Raw genomic sequence first — 18899 nt, 5'->3', positions numbered from 1 at the left:
CTGCAAGTGAGCTGTCCACCTTGTAGCATCCCCCTGCATGTCTGAAATCCCACTCTTCTTCTCAGTTCCCCTTCACACAGCACACGGCCTGCCTGGGCAGGCAAAAACTTCTCCCTGTTTCAGATTCTTTTTCAGCTGTCACAGGCCTGTGAATGAATCTAGGGACTCAACTCAGAGCTGAGCATGTTCTGACTGAGGTAAACTTTGCCTCTGTAAGGAAACCAGTTTAACTTTCTATCCTGATTCTATTTAGAGCAAGGAATGCTCTGCTCTCTCTCTAAATTTGGAGGCAGCCTGATTTAAAGATCAAAATCTAGAACAAAAGCAACAAACCAAACTGTCCTTCTATGGCACTTGTAAGGCATGATGGCAAATTGGTTTCTCTGGAGTGCCCACAATTATCATACTGGCTTACTGGTACTGTTGCAGCCATTTATGGATCATCTTCTCTGTGCCAGGTACTGGCCTGGAACACCCTCCACCCCACCTCCAACACGCACCACACACACTATCTCACTTCAATCTTGATAATCCTGCAGGGATTTTTTTTTTTTTTTATCCCGACTTTTATCTGAACTTGGGTTCAGAGAGGTTAAAAAAAACCTTCTCAAGGCAGAGCAGGGACTAGAATTCAGAACGTTCTAAATCCAAAATCCAGTCTCTTTCTACTGCACCATGATACTTTGAAAAGAATCTAGGATAGCAGGGATTGCAAAAGGCAAGTGGCTAAAGTTACGAATAGAATTTTGTGAACTGTAAACCATGGGCTACAGACATTGCCAAATATACAACCCTTAGAAGACAGTTTTGTATAAACACAATTAAAAATAAGGTCCATGATGAGTAACCAAAAATAAAAGGTCATATTTGTAAAATAGTTGTGGTTAGAGCTGGCTGCAGAAATGTGTTTTGCAAAGTAACTTTAACACAAAAGTGTTTGTGGTTGTGGAAGGGACCTCACCTGAAGTTATTGTGCATCAACTAGCAGTGGCCTAGAGATAGTGGAGAAAAAAGAAAAAGGGATAGACATCCAGAATAAGTTGATACAGAGTGTGTTTCAAGAGCTCCCCGACAATAACTCCTTGTTTTAAAGAGAGGCTCGGGGAAGAGTGTGTAGGGTAAATGCTTGCAGCTAGTGGAAGAGGGGAAACATTTTTCCAACAAAAGCTTTCTAAAGGGACGGTATGACTTTAGGTAATTTCTTTCCAACAATGCTTTTTTCCTCTCCTTTTGAGCAGCCTTCAGTGTTCTAATCCCCAACACACCACAGGCCAAACTGAAGCAAAATATTCCACACTTGAATTGAGCAAATGGGACAATGCCTTGATTAGTTAAATATGCTTTGGGAAGAAAGAGGTTTTTCAGCCCTGATTAAGTTATGTTGCAAACAGTGGGACCCAATCCTCCCAGAGAGGCAGCTTGTTCTACAGTCTCAGTCCACAGGGCTCCCTGAAATGCGGGAAGCTGCGTCCAAGGACCTGCCCACCCTCAGCCTTCCGCTATGAAAGGAGGGGCTTGGGGCAAAAGATCTCAGAGATCCAGGCCAGTGATTCTTACACTGTGATGCTACCCTGGGGCTCTCTGTTGCTGAGTCACTATCATGCTTGGGAATTCCAATTAGGAGGGAATTGTTTTTACTTTATTTTAACCACCAACTGCTGCTATACAAAAGTAATTTTTTAAAAAATGAATTTATTGAGATTGAATTTATTTAAAAATGAATTTATTGAGCTGTCAGAGCTTGAGGATTTTTGGCTGCACCGTGCGGCATGTGGGATCTTAGTTCCCACACCAGGGATCAAACCCGTGCCCTCTGCAGTAGAAGCCTGGAGTCTTAACCACTGGACTGCCAGGGAAGTCCCAGTAGAAAGTAATTTTAAAAATTTGTTTTGTATAAAAACTTCCTAGATCTATTATTACTTTTCTTTTTTTTTTTGTAATTTATTTATTTATTTATCTATTTTTGGCTGTGTTGGGCCTTCGTTGCTGCGTGTGGGCTTTCTCTAGTTGTGGCGAGCGAGGGCTACTCTTCTTTGTAGTACGTGGGCTTCTCATTGTGGTGGCTCCTATTGTTGCGGAGCACGGGCTCTAGGCGAGCGGGCTTCAGTAGTTGTGGCATACGGACTCAGTACTTGTGCTCGTGGGCTCTAGAGCACAGGCTCAGTAGTTGTGGCGCACGGGCTTAGTTGTTCCGCGGCATGTGGGATCTTCCCAGACCAGGGCTCAAACTCGTGTCCTCTGCATTGGCAGGTGGATTCTTAACCACTGCACCGTCAGGGATGCCCTATTATTACTTTTCTTTTGTATTTTTGTGATTTTTTTTTTTTAAGTTCTGAGATAAATATTATTTATTGCAGTTATCAGACAATGGACAAGTGACATTAGGAAAAAGAAAATAATCTTAGTAGTAATTCAGAATAGCATGTAGTTGACTACCTGGTATTTATTAATGTCTTTTTGAAGTAATTTATTTATTGGAATTTTTCTTAAAGAAATCTATAATACCTGTTTATATCAACCGTATTTAAGCACAGTGGAGAACACTGGGATGTCACAATTGCCTTAATACCTTTGACCCTTTACCCAGATATATTTTGATATTTTCTACACAAAATATATACTCTCTGTATTCTGAGGAGGTACATATATATTCTGTATAAAACAGCATGTTTAAGTTGTGAATATACTTAACCATAATTTTGAAAAAGCTTGTAAATGTATTTATATCCTTACAATTTTAATATAAAATTTTAAGGGAACACAGTCTATTTGGGATCTAGTTAGAAGCACTGCTAATAGAGATGTACAAATGCAGGCTGGGGAGCAACTGTGTGCAGATTTAAGTCAAAGGGGTATGTATGTCGAGACCAGTTCTTCCTGAAGAGTTATGGGAAAGAAAACACTATAGCGTAAGCTAAAGTCCACTGCCTGCTTTGAGCCCGTTTTTTTTTTGTTTGTTTTTTTGCTTGTTTATTTGTTTCTTTGTTGTTTTGGCCTCCTCGTGGCATGCGGGATCTTAATTCCCTGACTAGGAATGAAACCCGTGCTCCCTGCAGTGCAAGTGTGGAATCCCAACCACTGGACCACCAGGGAATTACCCACAAGCAGCTTTTGAGGAAAGAGCCGAATTCTTAGGATTCCTAATGGCAAAGAAAACACTGAATCTTTCTCTCTTTGCATTACTTTCCAAGAGCAAGAAGGATGGTGGGGGGAATCAGAAGAGAAGGGAAAGGTGGGAAAAGAACATCACAGGCAACTCCCTCCGCCCAGAAAGGTTCTGGTTCTGAGGCCTAGAAAAGAACATGTAAAGAGCACAAATTCTCCTTTAAAGCAAAGAGAGGGATAAGAGGCTAGGAAAGGCAATAGCTCAACAGTAAGCAAAGATACCAATCTATATTTTGGAGGACTTCTTTCTTTTTAAAAGTTGTTACTGGGCTTCCCTGGTGGCGCAGTGGTTGAGAGTCCACCTGCTGATGCAGGGGACACAGGTTCGTGCCCCGGTCCGGGAAGATCCCACATGCCGCGGAGCAGCTGGGCCCGTGAGCCATGGCTGCTGAGCCTGCGCGTCCGGAGCCTGTGCTCCGCAACGGGAGAGGCCACAACAGTGAGAGGCCTGCGTACCACAAAAAGAAAAAGAAAAAAGTTGTTACTGGTATCTACTCTAAAAATTATTTAACATGTGCTATTTTAAGATAGCTGTTTTATTTTTAAAAATCTGTGAATGGTTTTTCAGTGTATGCAAACCATTTTATTTTTGCAAAAAAAAAAAAGAAAGAAGTTATTTAAAAGGTTTTTTAATTTAAAAGTTATTCGAGTAAAAGGAAGAAACTAAACTTAAAAAAAAACAGAACAAAGAATGGAAATTCATAAACGTTAAGCAGAAAGCTTATCTTAGCTTCAGGCAAAGCACCCACCACGCTTTGGAGTCTGGATCGTGTGCTTAGGGGGTCAAGTAAAAACTGCAGGGACAATGTTTTGAGAAATGAATAAACTCCTCTGAAGCATGAAATTTTCAAAACTCAAATCAAGATCCATTCTCAGTTCCAGATTAAAGGAGATGGAAGAGGCATGACAATTAAATGCAATGCACCATCGCAGGTGAGCCGGTGGGGGAATTGCTGTAAAGGACATTATTGAGGTAACAGAATTTCCTGAATCTGATCACTGTACTGTGGTTATGTAAGAGAATGTCCTCACTCTTAGGAAATATGGGTAAAGGGTTGACTGTCTGCAACTTAATCTCAAATGGTTGACGGGAGGGGATTAATAAAGCAAGATGTGGCAAGATGCTAACAACCGGGGAGTTTGGGTGAAGGGGATATGGGAATTCTTTGTACTATTCTTGCTTTTCGAAATTAAAAATTTTTTAAAAACACACGCCTTCTCAGAGCGTCTCTCATCCCATCTCTATCCAATGTAAAGAAATTCCTCCACCTACAAACTTTAAACTCAAGAACTCTGTAAGCACAAAATAACTCTACAAAGCAGAAGCCTCACCAGCGTCTTCCTCCAGCAGATGGTGCTGGAGTAGTAGTTTTTGAACCTAGCTTCCTGCAGAATCAGCTGGAAGCCTTGAAAAAAATTTTTCTTAAGCCCTGGGATCCACGCAAGACCCTCTAAATCAGACCCTCTGGAGCCCAGCTCACAGGTGATTCTAGTTGCAGCCAGGGTGGAGAACTTCTGCATTAGATGACGTACTACTGCAGGCCTCCACTTAGATTGGAAAGGTGGATTTAAATCCAAACTGATGCCATTGAAAAGTCCTTTACTCATGAACTTGCCACTTACAAACTTGTGTAGTGTTGCCTTGTGTAGGATCAGCCCTTCAGAAAGTAGACAAATTAAGTAGGCATCTGCTGCTCCAGTGAGAAGCTGTAGACCTCTACAGCTAGCTTCCCACCCCAGCTTTGGGGAGACTCCTGCCCTATCTTGGCGTTAATATTCCTAGGATAGATAGAGCAAAGAATCTCTAGGGAAGTGCATTGGTGTCAGGCCTCCTGAACACCTCTGTACACAGATTGTCAATGAAGGGACAGTGGTCCAGCTGGGTGAGGTAGTCACTCTGCTGGGTTTGAATATCCAGTCTTGTTCTTCATGGTCACCAGCAGAGGGAAAGGCACACCCAGAGCTAAATGCACTTAGCTCTGTTACCTAAGAGCTAGGATGTGGAAACAGGTGGAAATGCTGAATCACCCAGCTGAGTGAGGCTACAAGGACCTCACATCTCTCTCATTTCTTGATCTGATTACTTTTCTGTATTCCCCACTGGACTGTGAGCTCTGACTGTGTCTGATTTACCTTCCATCTGCAGAGTCTCCTACAGTGTCCAATACATAGTTAGTGCTTGGCAATATTATCTGTTGTTGCTGTTTTTGGCATCTGACAAATGAATACTCACCAGACTGGCCAAATGTTAGCCAGCTAGTATTTTCTGCATCCCAGACCAATGAGACACTGTACTTGACACTCCTTCCTTCATGGAGACCCCAACATTAGGTCCTGGGAAGCCCATCCTCCATCTGCATCCTTCCCAGCCCTCCCCAATCCACTAAAATGTCCGTCTCCCCCAGGGCCCTGGCTACCCCGGGCCTGGGGCGAGCTGGCAAGTCCCTAGGCCCAGACAGCTGGTGAAAGACTCACGCTCCACCGGGCATGAGGGGCTGGAACTTCCATTGCTCCTCCTCGCAGTCCAGGAAAAGCCGGTTCATGATCTTGTTCTTCTCCTCAGGGGGGATGAAGTTCTCGATGATTAGGTACCTGGGAGGAGGAATGAGGTAGACAGGGGGCCACGTGAGACCGCACAGTGTATATGAAGGTTGAAGGATGAGAAAAAAGAAGCAAAGAGGCAGAGGGAACAGAGAAGGTGGAAAAACCAAAAAGTCGGGGGGAGGGAATCCCTAGAGAAATAATAGAGCTTGAAAATCACAGTTTCTAATGCAAAGATTATAGACTCAGGGCCTTAGGAGTTACTTCTGGGCAGCACCCGGCATGCACTTTGTGGGGTGCATCAAATGCAGGCCGAGGAGAGGAAGGAGGAAACAGGAGGTAGAGGGAACTCCAATGGGCCCCTCCCCCATCCCTCAGACACACTCTGTTCCTAAGGTACATGGACATGGGTGAGGAGACAGTTGGAATGAAGCCTTCAGGAAAGAGAGGAGCCTGTCAGGGAGAGGCCCAGGGCCTGAGGGATGGCTGTGAGAGCCCCAGATGGATAGAGGAGGGGCCCTACTTGAGCTTGAGCTCCCGGGTCTGCTCATTCTGTGCCTCTTCTAGGTCCTGCCGCACGCGGATGTACTCATCGTGCTGGTCCTGAATCTCCGCCTTCACCGCCTGCAGCTTGGCGTAGAGCTGGGTGGGGACAGGTGCAGCTCAGAGGCCGTGCAGTGTGGCAACCAATGTGACTCCACTCCGCTCACCCAGCCTGGGTCCCGACAGCTGCAGGCTCAGGGTCCACCAGCTCGGTCCAGGATGAGCCCAGGGCCCACCTCTGAAGCTCCCTCCTGCCCCACCATCCATCGGAATGGGTTATTCTAAAGGCTGCCCTGTCCCTCCCACACTGTGGCCTGTTAACCTGCTCTCTCAGCTCCTGTCCACATCGTGCAATGTTCAAATCTGAAGGGATGCGAGGGAACTTCTGATCCAACAACCCCTTTTATACGTGAGGAAACTCAGGCACAGACTTGCTTAAGGTTATACAACGAGGTAACAGAAGAGCCGGAATCAGGATGCAAGTATCAGGACTGCCGTCCAGGGCTCAGGGAAGGAAGGGAGCCACAGCCAGTTTGCAAGGTGACCCATCCTACTCCTGCCTCTCCAGCGGCTCTCAAAAGTAGGGGTGTGGGGCTTCCCTGGTGGCGCAGTGGTTGAGAATCCACCTGCCAATGCAGGGGACACGGGTTCATGCCCTGGTCCGGGAAGATCCCACATGCCGCGGAGCGGCTGGGCCCGTGAGCCATGGCCGCTGAGCCTGCGCGTCCGGAGTCTGAACGGGAGAGGCCACAACAGTGAGAGGCCCGTGTACAGAAAAAAAAAAAAAAAAGTAGGGGTGTGGAGGGCAGCTCCAACCTTCCTGTCCCACTCCCAACCCACTGAAAGGTGTCCCTGGAAACTGCCACTGGAGCTGGGCCTCTGCCTGGCCTGCTCTGGGGCAGCCACCTCAGCAATCTAAGGGCTCTTCAGGTTCTTCCCAGAATCCAGACTGGAATTTGCCGCTTCCTGCCCTAGGCCCTCAGCTCATGCACACGCCTTTCCCTGGCCATGGACCTTGCAGGGTCCTGGCGGCCAACATTCTCATCCCTGGAGAGCCCTGTGCTCCCTCTCTGAGCGCTCCCAGGCTCAAGTCTCCTCAGGTTTCCCCACCACTCCCCTGGCCTGCTCTGTGCCTGGTTATCCAAACTGTGACTCACTGGTGACACCAGAGTAAAGGGGGAAGTTACCCAGGACCACGAGGATGGCAACCCTGAGAGTGGAAGTAAAAGTGTTCCCAGCCTGTCCAGCCCCTCCTGGCCCAGGAGGAAAGGCTCTATCCCACCCCACCCAGACCCCCGCCTCCCCCCCGCTCCTCACCCAGCACCCACGGAGTGTAACTCAGGGGGTCAGCAGTCCAAGCAAAGTGGGGAGGGGTCGCTAAAGCACACGCCCCTTGGGCAGGTGACGTCTCGGGCAGAGGCTGCCAGGCCCTTACACACCTTGACCCAGTTCTGTGTGGCATCTCACCTTCTTGAGTTTCTTGGTTTTGACCTCCACCTCCTGCTGCAGGGACGTGTAGGTGCCCCGGAGCTCCATGGTCTCCTCGTCTCGGAGCATCATCTCCTGCTGTATTTCCCGTTCGCGGCGTTTCTAGGCCAAGGCAGGGCGCAGGACTCAGCGGGGCAGCACGTACTGGGGAGCTCTGCCTCTCACGGAACCTGGCTTCGTCATGACCACGGGCGCCAGGAGGCAGCAGGGAGCACCCCATGGCTCACATCCATTGCTCCCACCCCATCCTCAATGGAGCCTCTCTGAACCTTCTTCTCAGCTCATATGGCCACGCTTTTGCCAAGGCACTACCCCCTATGGAAGGAGACCTCAGCCCTAACAGCTGGGGCATTCCAGGGGTGTCGACCCCGTATACCGATGCCCAGATATTGGCTTTCCAGCTGCCTCAGCCTCTCCCACGTAGTATCACAATTGATTGGTAAGACGAACAAACTGTGGTTCTTGATGATTTAGGACACAGTCCTGCAGTTGGCAAAGAATTCACACCTTTGTGGAAGGCCCAGAAATTAGTACCAGGTGCCTTACGGAGGCTGTCCTCATGGAGAGCCACCACCTGGGCAGTGGACCCACGGGATGCAGGGCAGCATGCCTTAGGTTCTCAGCGCTGTAATTCCAGGGATCCCGAGCCCACGATGGCTCACTGCCCTAAGCACCCCCGTGCGACCTCAAGGCCATGTGCCCCCTCCCACCCAACTCAGGGACCTGAAGACCCCTGCCCTACCTGCTCAGCAATCTCCTGCCTCTTCAGCTCCAGCATCTTCTGCTGTTCGTTGGTGTGGTCCATGATGTTCCTGCCCCCGATGAGCAGCTTGCTCTCCATGGCCTGCGGACACAGAGGGCTGAAGAGATGGGCTTTGGGGCTTTTCAAAGGGCCACAGCAGCCCCAGCTTGAGAGGTCTGGCTTCTCTGTTTTGTGGTCCTTCCAGGAGGGGACAGAAGATGTGTCCCAGAAGGAGCCTCATGACCCTCAGCAAGAATGAAGTTTTCCCCTCCAGCCTCCTGGGCCCCAGCACAAGGCTCCCATTCTCAGCAGGACCATTAGGTGAGACAAAGAGAGGGAATCCCTCAGAGAATACAGGGCACCTGCTCTGTTTGCTTTGGATATGGAAGCTTTGCTTTGGATATACGGAAGGCTGGTTCACCGCGCTTGGGAAGGGAGTGCGGGTGGCAACCTAATCCTGGCAACAGGACCCAGCTGGTGTTAGGAGGCGGGGAGACACCGGATACAGTCACTGGGCAGCCCGGCCCTTTAGGTAACTGGCTCCTGACTCAGGAAGGGGGTTCTCACACAGGCAGCAGGAAAGGCTCTAATCTTCAGCTGGAAAACAGAAGAAAAGCCAAAGGGAGAAGACTCTGCAGCACTAAGGGGCGCATGGGGCCCCAGAAGCAGCATGAGCTTTGGAGACGGCCAGAAAGACTTGGGCTCTACCCACCAATTGCAAGGTCTCGGCCGAGTTATCTGTCACCTCTCACGTCCATAACCCTGGAGCCGCCTCTGCTCCGGGAAGGAAAGCCACAGCAAACATCTGCTGAGTGCTACCGCTACCTGCCAGGTGTCTCCATCCTCACCCCCAGAGAGACCCCAGGCAACAAGTAAAGAAACTGAGAGGAACTAGCCTCAGGCCATGCAGCTAGTTAACAGGGGTGAGATCTGAGCTCCACGCCAGTCTCCCCACTGAGCCCCTGCGCTGTGTGCAGCACCCCCAGCCCGACCCAGCACTTGGCACAGACATTCCATAGGTGATGGTTGAATCTGAAGCTTAAATAATAAAGGAGTAGGGGAAACTGTTTAAGTTGTGACTACATTAAAATGCATTTTCAGGGACTTCCCTGGTGGCGCGGTGGTTAAGAATCCACCTCCCAACGCAGGGGACACGGGTTCGAGCCCTGGTCCGAGAGGATCCAACAGGCCACGGAGTAGCTAAGCCAGGGCACCACAGCTACTGAGCCTGTGCTCTAGAGCACGCGAGCCACAACTACTGAGCCCACGTGCTGCAACCACTGAAGTCCACGTGCCTAGAGCCCGTGCTCCGCAACGAGAAGCCACCGCAATGAGAAGCCCGTACACCGCAACGAAGAGTAGCCCCCACTCGCCGCAACTAGAGAAAGCCCGCGCGCAGCAACGAAGACCCAAAGCAGCCAAAAATAAATAAATTAATTAATTTTAAAAAATGCATTTTCATTATTGCTAGTCAGAGGGTGCTGCCCAGGGCATGCCAGCTGTCCACTGATTTCATCCCAGGCCCCCTGGAAGGTTGAAATCACCTTGAGCCACTGACCTGCCTGAGGGCTCTCCAAGCACGGTGTGCTGGCAGAATAGGGGAGCAGGGGGTCCCTGTACCATCCGTCACGGAGGACAGAGCAGGACAGGGGTCGAAGGTTGCTTTCGCGGGGTCAGAGGTTGGGCTGTGTGAGGGTGACAGAGGACACGGAGTGAAGCAGGGCCAGTCAGAGCCGCCCCACGCAGCCTCAGAGGGAGCTGTTACCAAGCAAGGCACCCTCCCCATGGCAGCGTAGCCAGGGCTGCACTAGCACCTCCCCCAGGCCCAGCTCCTGGCTACCATCTCACCATCCACCCACCTCCACAGCACAGACTCCTTCTCTCTCACGGTCACACTTGTCCACCCTTTGCATGAGTGACTCCTTAAATTGTGTGCCCCAGGCACCTTACCCACCTCACCTGAGTCCCCACCCTGCAGCTCACTCAGCCCCTTCATCTGGCCAGTCATTAAATCCCATCAAGTCTGTCTTCTGGGTACAGCTCACCTTCTTCCCTCCTTTTCATCCTCATCACAACGGCTCACTTCACTGTGGTCCCCATGACTCACCTGGATCATTGCCAGGATCTCCCCCCACCTCAGTTTCCCCTTCCAGCCCTCTCCACATGACACCCAAGGGGATCCGCCAACCACACAAGTCTGAACGTGCCTCTCCTCTGCTGCAAACTATTGAAAGGGCCTCCATTCCTTGCAGGATGAACCACAAAGTCTGTAGCAGTTACTGGCCCCGTGGGCTGGTCTCACCTACTCCCCACATGTGCTCTGTGCTCCAGCTTTGCCAAAAGAATCCCAGCCCCCTGAGTGGGCTGTGCCTTTTCACAAGACCAGGCTTCTCTCCCCGCTTTACATCCACCTGGAAAATGGCTACTTCCCCTGTGAGACACAGCTTGAGCATCTTGGGAAGTTTTCTCTGATCCCCTCAACTCTGCACATTTCCTCCCGTAGGCCTCCTCAATACCTAGGACACTTTCCTACTATTTTCCCATATTGTCCCATCATTTGTTTACATCCTGTCTCCTCTGTGTGCTCCTTCAGGTCAGGAATCATGTCTTACTCGGATCTGAGTCTTGGGACTTAGCACAGTGCCTGGCACACAGTAAATGCTCAATATGTTTGATGAACAGAAAGGACTCCTTGGGGTAGCCTCAGGGGGGGCTTCCAGGTCCTTTCTCTGGGCTCACTCATCCAGAGCAGAACTGGAGCTTCACCTCAGCTTCTCCTTCAATTGGTCAACCCACATGCACTGGCTACGGGGCAGAGAAGCAGGGTCTGGGCATCTGGGAAGCCTGGCAGGAGGGATGGGCTGGGTGTGAAGAGGGAGGAAGGAGGAAGCTTCCTTGTCCACAGAGGAAGCCCCCGACCGCTGCAGGCCATGGACAACTGATCCCTCTAACTGTAATGGCATTTGGGGGGACCTGGTATCTGGCCTGGCCCCCCATTCTAGGACACACTTGCCTGCTCCAGCCCTGAGTCCTCACACTTCCCTTGGCATGTTATGTGGCCCTAGTGTTCTTCACTCTTTGCCACCGAATAGAAAGACACTAGTTCTCAAAATAGGTTGCGTATTAGAATCGCCTGGGGCGCTTTTGAAACTCCCAGTGCCAGGCCACATGGCAGGGTTATCCTGGTCCCTTTCCCTCACAAGTGGCACTGAGAACTCCCAAGCCAGATGCTCTAGAGGAGACTCTAGTAAGGAAGACACAGGGCGACAGCTGATGCCCTGCTTTCTCCTACCTGATGTAAAGACTGGGGATAAGGATGGAGAGAGAAACACAGGGCAAGGCACCAAGAGAAAGAAAACCATCCTTTTCTTTGCACCTGCTATGCGCCAGGTGTCTCACACTTACTTCTGCTAATAACCCTTTAGGCATTGAGTCTCAAACTTTGATGTACATTAGAATCACCTGGGGAGCTTTTAAAAGGCTCAGTGCCCAGGCTACATCCCACTGCCAGTTAAACTGGAAATGGAGGGGGCAGGTGGTGAGGTCCAGGCATCAGTGGTTTTCAAAGGTTCCCAGGGGATTCCAGTGTGCAAATTTGGGAATCACTGCTTTAGCAGTCCCCAGAATCAGCATTATCTGAGAACTTGTTAGAAATGCAGAATCTCAGGCCCTATGCAGACCTAGTGACTCAGCATCCGAGACCCCCAGGTGACTTGTGCAACATGTTTTAAGTGGCATATTATTAACACCATCATTTTTCTGCCGAAAGCTCAAAGAGGTTAAGTAATCCATCCAAGGTCACATCACAGCTGTTCAATTTAAATGGAGAATCCAGACCCAGGTCTGCCTGGCTCCAAAGCCCATGCTCTTCCTACTGCAGACAATGTGTGGTGTGCTTTAGGAAGCAGAACCTGCTAAAAGAAAAGCAACGTGTTTCCAGCAAGAGGAAATCATGTCTGACTAATCTCCAAGAGTTCTTTCAGGGACAAAATAGATTATTTCAGTCCATGGGGAAGCCAGTGGCCAGAACTTTAGAGGTTAAAATGCTCCTGGCAAGGTCCTACATCAGAGGTTACTCAAAGTTACATGGGGGAGGGGGTGAGGAGACAGAGAAACGAGAGGGGGATGAGGGAAAGGAAACAGAAATAAACAGGCACCTCTCTAGGTGGAAAAATGTCCAAATGTTAAATGGGGGTACTGATTTCCATCAGAAATCATGCAAGAAAGGGTGTACAGGTAAAATACCAACTTCACAGATGCCCCCAGATTCTTGCAGGTGGTAAAAAGCAGAATTTCTAGGCCGTGTGAGCTGACCAAAAAATGGCAGATGAGCTTGAGTTAGAGTTTTACATTTTGGGAAAAAGTAATCTTCGCTCTACTCATTAAATGATAGCTGTGAGCGATCAGTTATAAACCAAAACAGAGAGAAAAGAGGGGGAGTAATTCTCTATTGTTCCCAGAAGACGTTGGCTTAATATGCTGCCACAGCTAAAAAAGCTAAGAGCATCTGGCCAGGCACCATCACCAAGGCTTTTTGGAAACAACACAAAAATCATTCTACCCTAATATAAAACTATGATGCAGCTGAATCTAGAGTACTGTGTGTAGTCCCTTGCTGCATCTCCGGGGACTTGAAGGAGAGAAAAGATCCAGAGAAGGGCAGCTAAAACCATGCAAGGGCTATTATAAGAGACTTAAAAAAAATAGGACTCTTTAGTTGGCAAAGACAAAGAAAGGTTAAGAGGATGGACCTGGAAATTATACCATCAAAACAGGTGTGAAAAGGAAAGCTCCAGGCTTTTCCAATCAATCCCTGGTACAGAGAGTAAGAGCTTGTACCTTGAGTTTTAGAACAAAGAGTTCTGTTTACAGAAGGTAATAAATGTATGGAATGTATTATCTCAGGGGTACTGGATTAAATACCTCACAGTTCATTAAAGGATTCTGGACACATTTTTAACCTTTTATTGTCTTTCTCCACTTTCAGAAAAAAAAATTGCACTAACATCAAATAACCACAGAAATAAAACAAAATGGGAAAAAAATTCATGTATTCCTCCTCATAGCTAACTAAATTGCTTTTTTCCCCAGATTTTTCCATATGCACACATCATTTTTTCACATCTATAGACGTGGTATAAATATAAGTTTATGTCCTGCTATTTCCATTTCATCAAATATCTCAAGAATTTCCTGTTACTTCCATAAGGTTTATGATTATATGTTTAATGACTGCATAATGTTTAGAGTGGATGATTTATAATATATTTAATTAACCCCCATTATAAGATATTTTGGTTGTTTGCTTAATGTTTACAATAAACACTCTTGTGCATATAATTTTTTTGGCCGAGCAGCGTGGCTTGTGGGATCTTAGTTCCCCGACCAAGGATTGAACCCAGGCCCTCGGCAGTGAGAGCACTGAGTCCTAACCACTGGACTGCCAGGGAATTCCCAATTTTTTGCTTTTTTAGAGACTTTCTTAGAAGGAAATTTCAGGAGTGGACAAAGGGTTGTAAACATTTCGTATATCTTAGAACATACTGTCAAGTTACCTTTCTAAACCACTGCCAGCAATAAATAATGGAACCATTTTTATTACAATGTCATAGTCATGGAGTATTATCATGATTTTCAATTTTACTTAATAAGAGATATAAAATTGAGCCTCCCATTTATTTTATATTCTCTATACCTTTGCGGTAGACTTGCAAAGGTCTGATCTCTCCTTTTACAAAATGCTCCTTTATGCTTTTTTTTTTTATTTTTGGTGATTTTAAAGTGTGGAGATGGACCCGATTCAAAACAATTCTTTGTTTGTTCGGCCCACACCTTCTCCAGCTGCCCACACCTAGCTCAAGAAACCCATTTGGACACTGTCAGGCAGAACTTCAGCTGCCAATCAGGCCCGGAATCTGATGCGTCAGCCAAGACTACCAGGGCCTCCAAGTTCCAACCCTCCTCCCACTGCCACCCCCATGACATGATTCCCAGGACTGGTTTCTGCGCTGATTCTTACTCATCAGGCTTCGTGTTAAACCTCCTCCTTGGACCTGGAAATCTCACTTCAGGATGTCTCCTTCTGGCCAGGCCCTGGACTCCATGAAGAGAGTTCCTGGACGATGCCTGACTGCCCGTATCACCCCATTCCATTTGTCCACTGCCCCTATGCTTCTCTGCCTAACCCTGGCCCGACACACATGTGATTTAAATGACAACCGAATGTGCCTTACTGGTTTCTCGCCAAGTCTTGCCCACCGGCCCAGCCCACACTGTCAGCCAAGCCTGCCTGACAGAACCTGCCTTGTGCTAGAACACGGGGCTGGTCCTGGCACGAAATCTGGGGGTGGGCCCCAATCCAGGTGCAGGGCCTCAGTGCCCGCTTCTCCCCAGTCTCAGTTCATTGCTGCCTGTTTCATCCCCCCGCTCTGAAATATGTCATGCACGGCTGCAGTTCTTTGCTTAGAAACAGCTTTTTTGCTCTTGCTTTTGCTTTTCCCCATTTCTTGGAGGATACCAGTGGCCGTCTCCTCCTTTTCCTCAGAGATCTCTGTCTTTAACTTTAATCACCTAAGGAGGGCAGGGAGGGACAGGGATGCCTCAAATCCCTGGGCCCACTTCAGGCTGGGAGGGTACTAAGCAGAATATGGGGTTTCTAGTCCCCAGGAAAAGTTCCCTAGAGCTCTTAGCTGCCCCAGTTAATGCTGCCCTTGTGATGTCTCAGGGCAAAAGAGTCCAGGTGGGTGGGGCCTGTGGACAGGACTGGGTTTGGTTCTACTGGTTCTAAATATGTCCATTGTAACTAAAAGGCCAGCAGAGGCTGTGGGGTGGAAAAGACAGGGCTGGGAGCTCCAAGGACACGGTCTGACTCTTGCAAGAGGGAAACGAATCACCGGATAACTAAGGTGACCTCAGGGAATCACCCCTACCGCCTTTGCTTTACAGATGACAAAACTGAGGCCCGGAGATGGAGAATTCTAAGCCTGGAGTCTCATAATTACGGAATCGGTATGTGTGTCTGCTCCTATATTGACTATGCACTCTCCAAATAATTTCCCAACTCGATTAGGGTCCTCGATTCCAGGTATGAGAGGCAGGTCAGCTGCTGTGACAATTAACAGCCAAGATCACCACAGGGACCATGTCAGCTTGCAGATACAGCTTGGGATAAAGGTGAGAGGCTCACCTTTTCCCATTCCAGGAGCAACTGTAGTGCAAAATCAGGAGGAGGAAGGAGACCCCAGCACTCATTAAGTGCTGATCTGGAAAGCCAGAATGGAGACAGCCAGGCCCAGACAGCCACCCTTCTGAGGAGATATCATCAAGGATGATTTTACAGAGAAGCCAAACAGGCTCTGCGCTGCCACTGCCAGCTAATCTATGACATTCTGCAGGAGACAGGAGTCTCAGATGCAACTTGCCATGTGCCTGTGGCTGGGCTAGGTCCTTTTTGCATTAATCATCCTATTTCACCATCACAAGAACCTTATGAGATAACGAGTATGATCCCCGTTTGACATAAAAGGAAACTAAGGCTCAGACAGGTGAAGTGACTTGCTTGAGGTTATGGAGCCAGTAAGCGGCAGAAGTAGTATTTAAAGAGCAGCTTCCTAATTCCAAGTCCAGGGTCCTTTTTCTTGTCCCACAGCTTTCTCCTGGGTTCAGGCAGAAAGGTGCCTTGGAGAAAAGCAACATTTGGTCTTAGCACCTTTGCCAACTCAGGAACCATCAGGAAAGCTCAGGGCACCATTTCTTTCTCTTCCAGATGAAACAGGCAGGGTTCTGCTGAAGACGCTTCTGCCTGTGTGAAGTTCTTATAGGGGCCTCTGAGATAAGCGGGATAGAGCTCTTAACTGCGTGTGTGGGGGGAGGTCGCCAGTAATACTAGGGTCCCCCAGAGAGGTTGAAACCCGAATGCTCACGGGAAGGGCCACCTCACAAGTTCCATGGTGGAAAGATGTAAAGGGCACTGGGCATGAGAGTCAGAGAACTTGAATCCTGGTACACACTCTACCATCCTATTTGCTAAGAAATCTAGGGCATCAGCTCCTGGACTTCAGTTTTCTCATCTGTAAAATGGGGCAAATACCCACTAACCTTGCAGGCTTTGGGTAAGAATGGTGAGTTGCATAATAGATGTGGAACTCCCTGGTAAATGATAATGTACAATCAAATGTCAGTGGTTACTTGCTGTTCCAGTACCTGATTGACATTTACCCACCACTCATCACAAAGAGCAAAACAAAATAACTACTGCAACAATCCTGGCTCCCACCTCTTAGGAAATACGGCCATGCCTACCATCACAGACCTGTTTCTCCTTTTGTGGCCACTGGTTATAGATCTCAAGGAACCAGCAGTAAGGGAAGAAGAAATGAAAGGGACAATGGTGAGGGGAAGAATAGTGCTATTTTCAGTGGTTCTCTGCCTTGGGGAACATAAATCAGGAAACCGCGTCCGAGTTTCCTGCCTTGAGTCTCCTTGGATGGCTCAAAAAACTACATAAATGGTCTTTCAAATGCTAGTAATTCTCTCATCAAGAAGAAGGAACAATTAGAGATCAGGAAACATATTGGCTGGGGAGTGAGGTAAGCTGGACTCTACTTCCAGCCTTGCCCTGGACAGGGTAAGGATGCCCAGAAATGCTTCAGTCCACCCTGGAGACAAGCAGGAAGAAAAAAGTCAGCCCATCTACTTGAGTGAGAAAACCATGAGCACTTCAGATCTGATCCTTACCTTGTCTTTCTCCCCTACTTCCCTCACTTATTTGTGTTGTGCTAAAGGGTTTCTCTCCAGCACCAGGGATGCAAACCCAGCCAGACAACAGAACGCAACAAAGCCAGCAATGGATAAGACCTAAGGATCCATAAAGTGCAGATTCAGTATTTTACAGATCCTGGGTCATTCAGCCTCCAGCTTCCAGGTAGTGCTTGGTCATTCCTCTCCAGCCCTCACTGCCCCTCATCCAGGCTGTCTCTCACCCTGGGCTCCTGACCCACTGCTTCCAAGATGAATAGGCAAAGGGTGCAGAGAGCAAGGAATCATCTACTGATCATTTCTTACAGTCCCTGGGAGGGGAAGTGACTTGTCCAAAGTCACAGGATTACCAATAATTGGGTATCATTAAGAATTATTATCAACTCTGGATTCCCCTCAATTATTCACTTAAGCCAATCTTCCAACCATGTATTAACACATTTCTTTTATATATTTCTCTCCTTTAAAAATTCTAGATTTGTTTTTGTTTAATTAACAAAGTAATATATGCTTGTTGTAAAAACACTATAAAGCGAAAAATAAAAGCCCCCTTCCTATTAAAATCCCTAGAGATAACCATTATTGGTGAGTTCTTGTGATTCATTCCAGAAACTTAAACAATTTAAAGACAAAGTTAACCCTATCTACTGATTTGTATTCTTGGTCATAGTGTTAAAAAAGACTTGTCGATTATATGAACGAACGGCTCTAGGCTGAGGTCAGAGGCTGGGGGTTTGCATCATGTGGGAGGACAGAGTTGAGTCAAGCATCTCAGCAGACAAGTGCTCCCACTGGGGCCTACCAGCCAGGGATGTGGCATGGAGCCTTCCTTTCTGAGTTGGTGATACAGTGTGGAGGGGAAGATCGTGGGCTTTGGAGTCAAGCAGACATAGGCTCATATGCTGGTGCTAACACCTCACAGGCATGTGACCTTGGATGGTTCCCTCGTTGTTACTGTGCCTTAGTATCCTCATTTGTCACATGGAGATTAAAACACTACTACTTCATGGTGCTATTGTGAAGACTGAATCAAACAATGTGAGAGTATGGCGAGTACTTGGCATTAAACATGCACTAAAGAAATGGTAGCTACCGTTATTATTCCAATTGTTGTTGTTATTATTATTCTGCTGGCTCACTTGAAGAAAGGAGAAAGCCTGCAGGTCCATTACCTACCACCGCAGTAACAGTTCAACCCAGGGCCTGGCACCCCTCAGTTAAGTACATCTGAGAGGAAAAGGAGACAACTAGAAAGTAAGTCTTTAGTCTGACCAGGATTTAATGCCCAGGAATTCCTCGGGGTATTAAAAATTCTAGATATACTCCAAAGCACTGGTACAGGTGCCCTATAAGCTCTGAGCACAGGAGTCTGCCTTGTGCAGCTCCCATGGCTGAAGGGCTGGATTGGTGGGAAGCGAGACCATTTTCTTATCTACTCAGGCTACCTGATTCAGCAGCTCTCAGGCCCAGCTGGCCCCAGAAGTGCCCCAGACTGGCTAGGGACAGCAGGCTGGCAGGGCACAGATGGGAGGGGGTACCCTTCTCCCGCTGAATTCCAGGCCCTTCCTCCTAGTCCTCAGAGCACAATGAGAACATTATCACAGCCACTTCATCCAATCTTGCGCTATCCGGGGGCTGGAGATGACTAAGGGCAATATGATAA

At 48.2% G+C, this 18899-nt stretch overlaps 1 protein-coding gene across 4 annotated transcripts in view; it reads right to left on the bottom strand.

The window, feature by feature from the left end:
* Positions 1-18899, bottom strand: part of KIF3C (kinesin family member 3C) — a 33664-nt gene that overhangs the window by 6870 nt on the left and 7895 nt on the right. For all 4 annotated transcript variants that reach the window (XM_022574268.3, XM_022574269.3, XM_089923388.1 and 1 more), the window contains exons 2-5: positions 8480-8581; positions 7717-7839; positions 6230-6348; positions 5641-5757 (exon numbers count right to left, since the gene is read on the bottom strand). In XM_022574268.3, coding sequence (XP_022429976.1) covers positions 5641-5757; positions 6230-6348; positions 7717-7839; positions 8480-8581 — 461 coding nt within the window. The remainder of the gene's footprint in view (positions 1-5640; positions 5758-6229; positions 6349-7716; positions 7840-8479; positions 8582-18899) is intronic.

Source organism: Delphinapterus leucas, chromosome 13 (assembly GCF_059928025.1).
Source record: "Delphinapterus leucas isolate spDelLeu-1000000601 "Yukka" chromosome 13, BTC_Dleu_Yukka2, whole genome shotgun sequence".
Lineage (NCBI taxonomy): Eukaryota > Metazoa > Chordata > Mammalia > Artiodactyla > Monodontidae > Delphinapterus > Delphinapterus leucas.
Note: the sequence above shows the minus strand (reverse complement) of the source record. Positions and strands in the feature narration are given on the sequence as shown.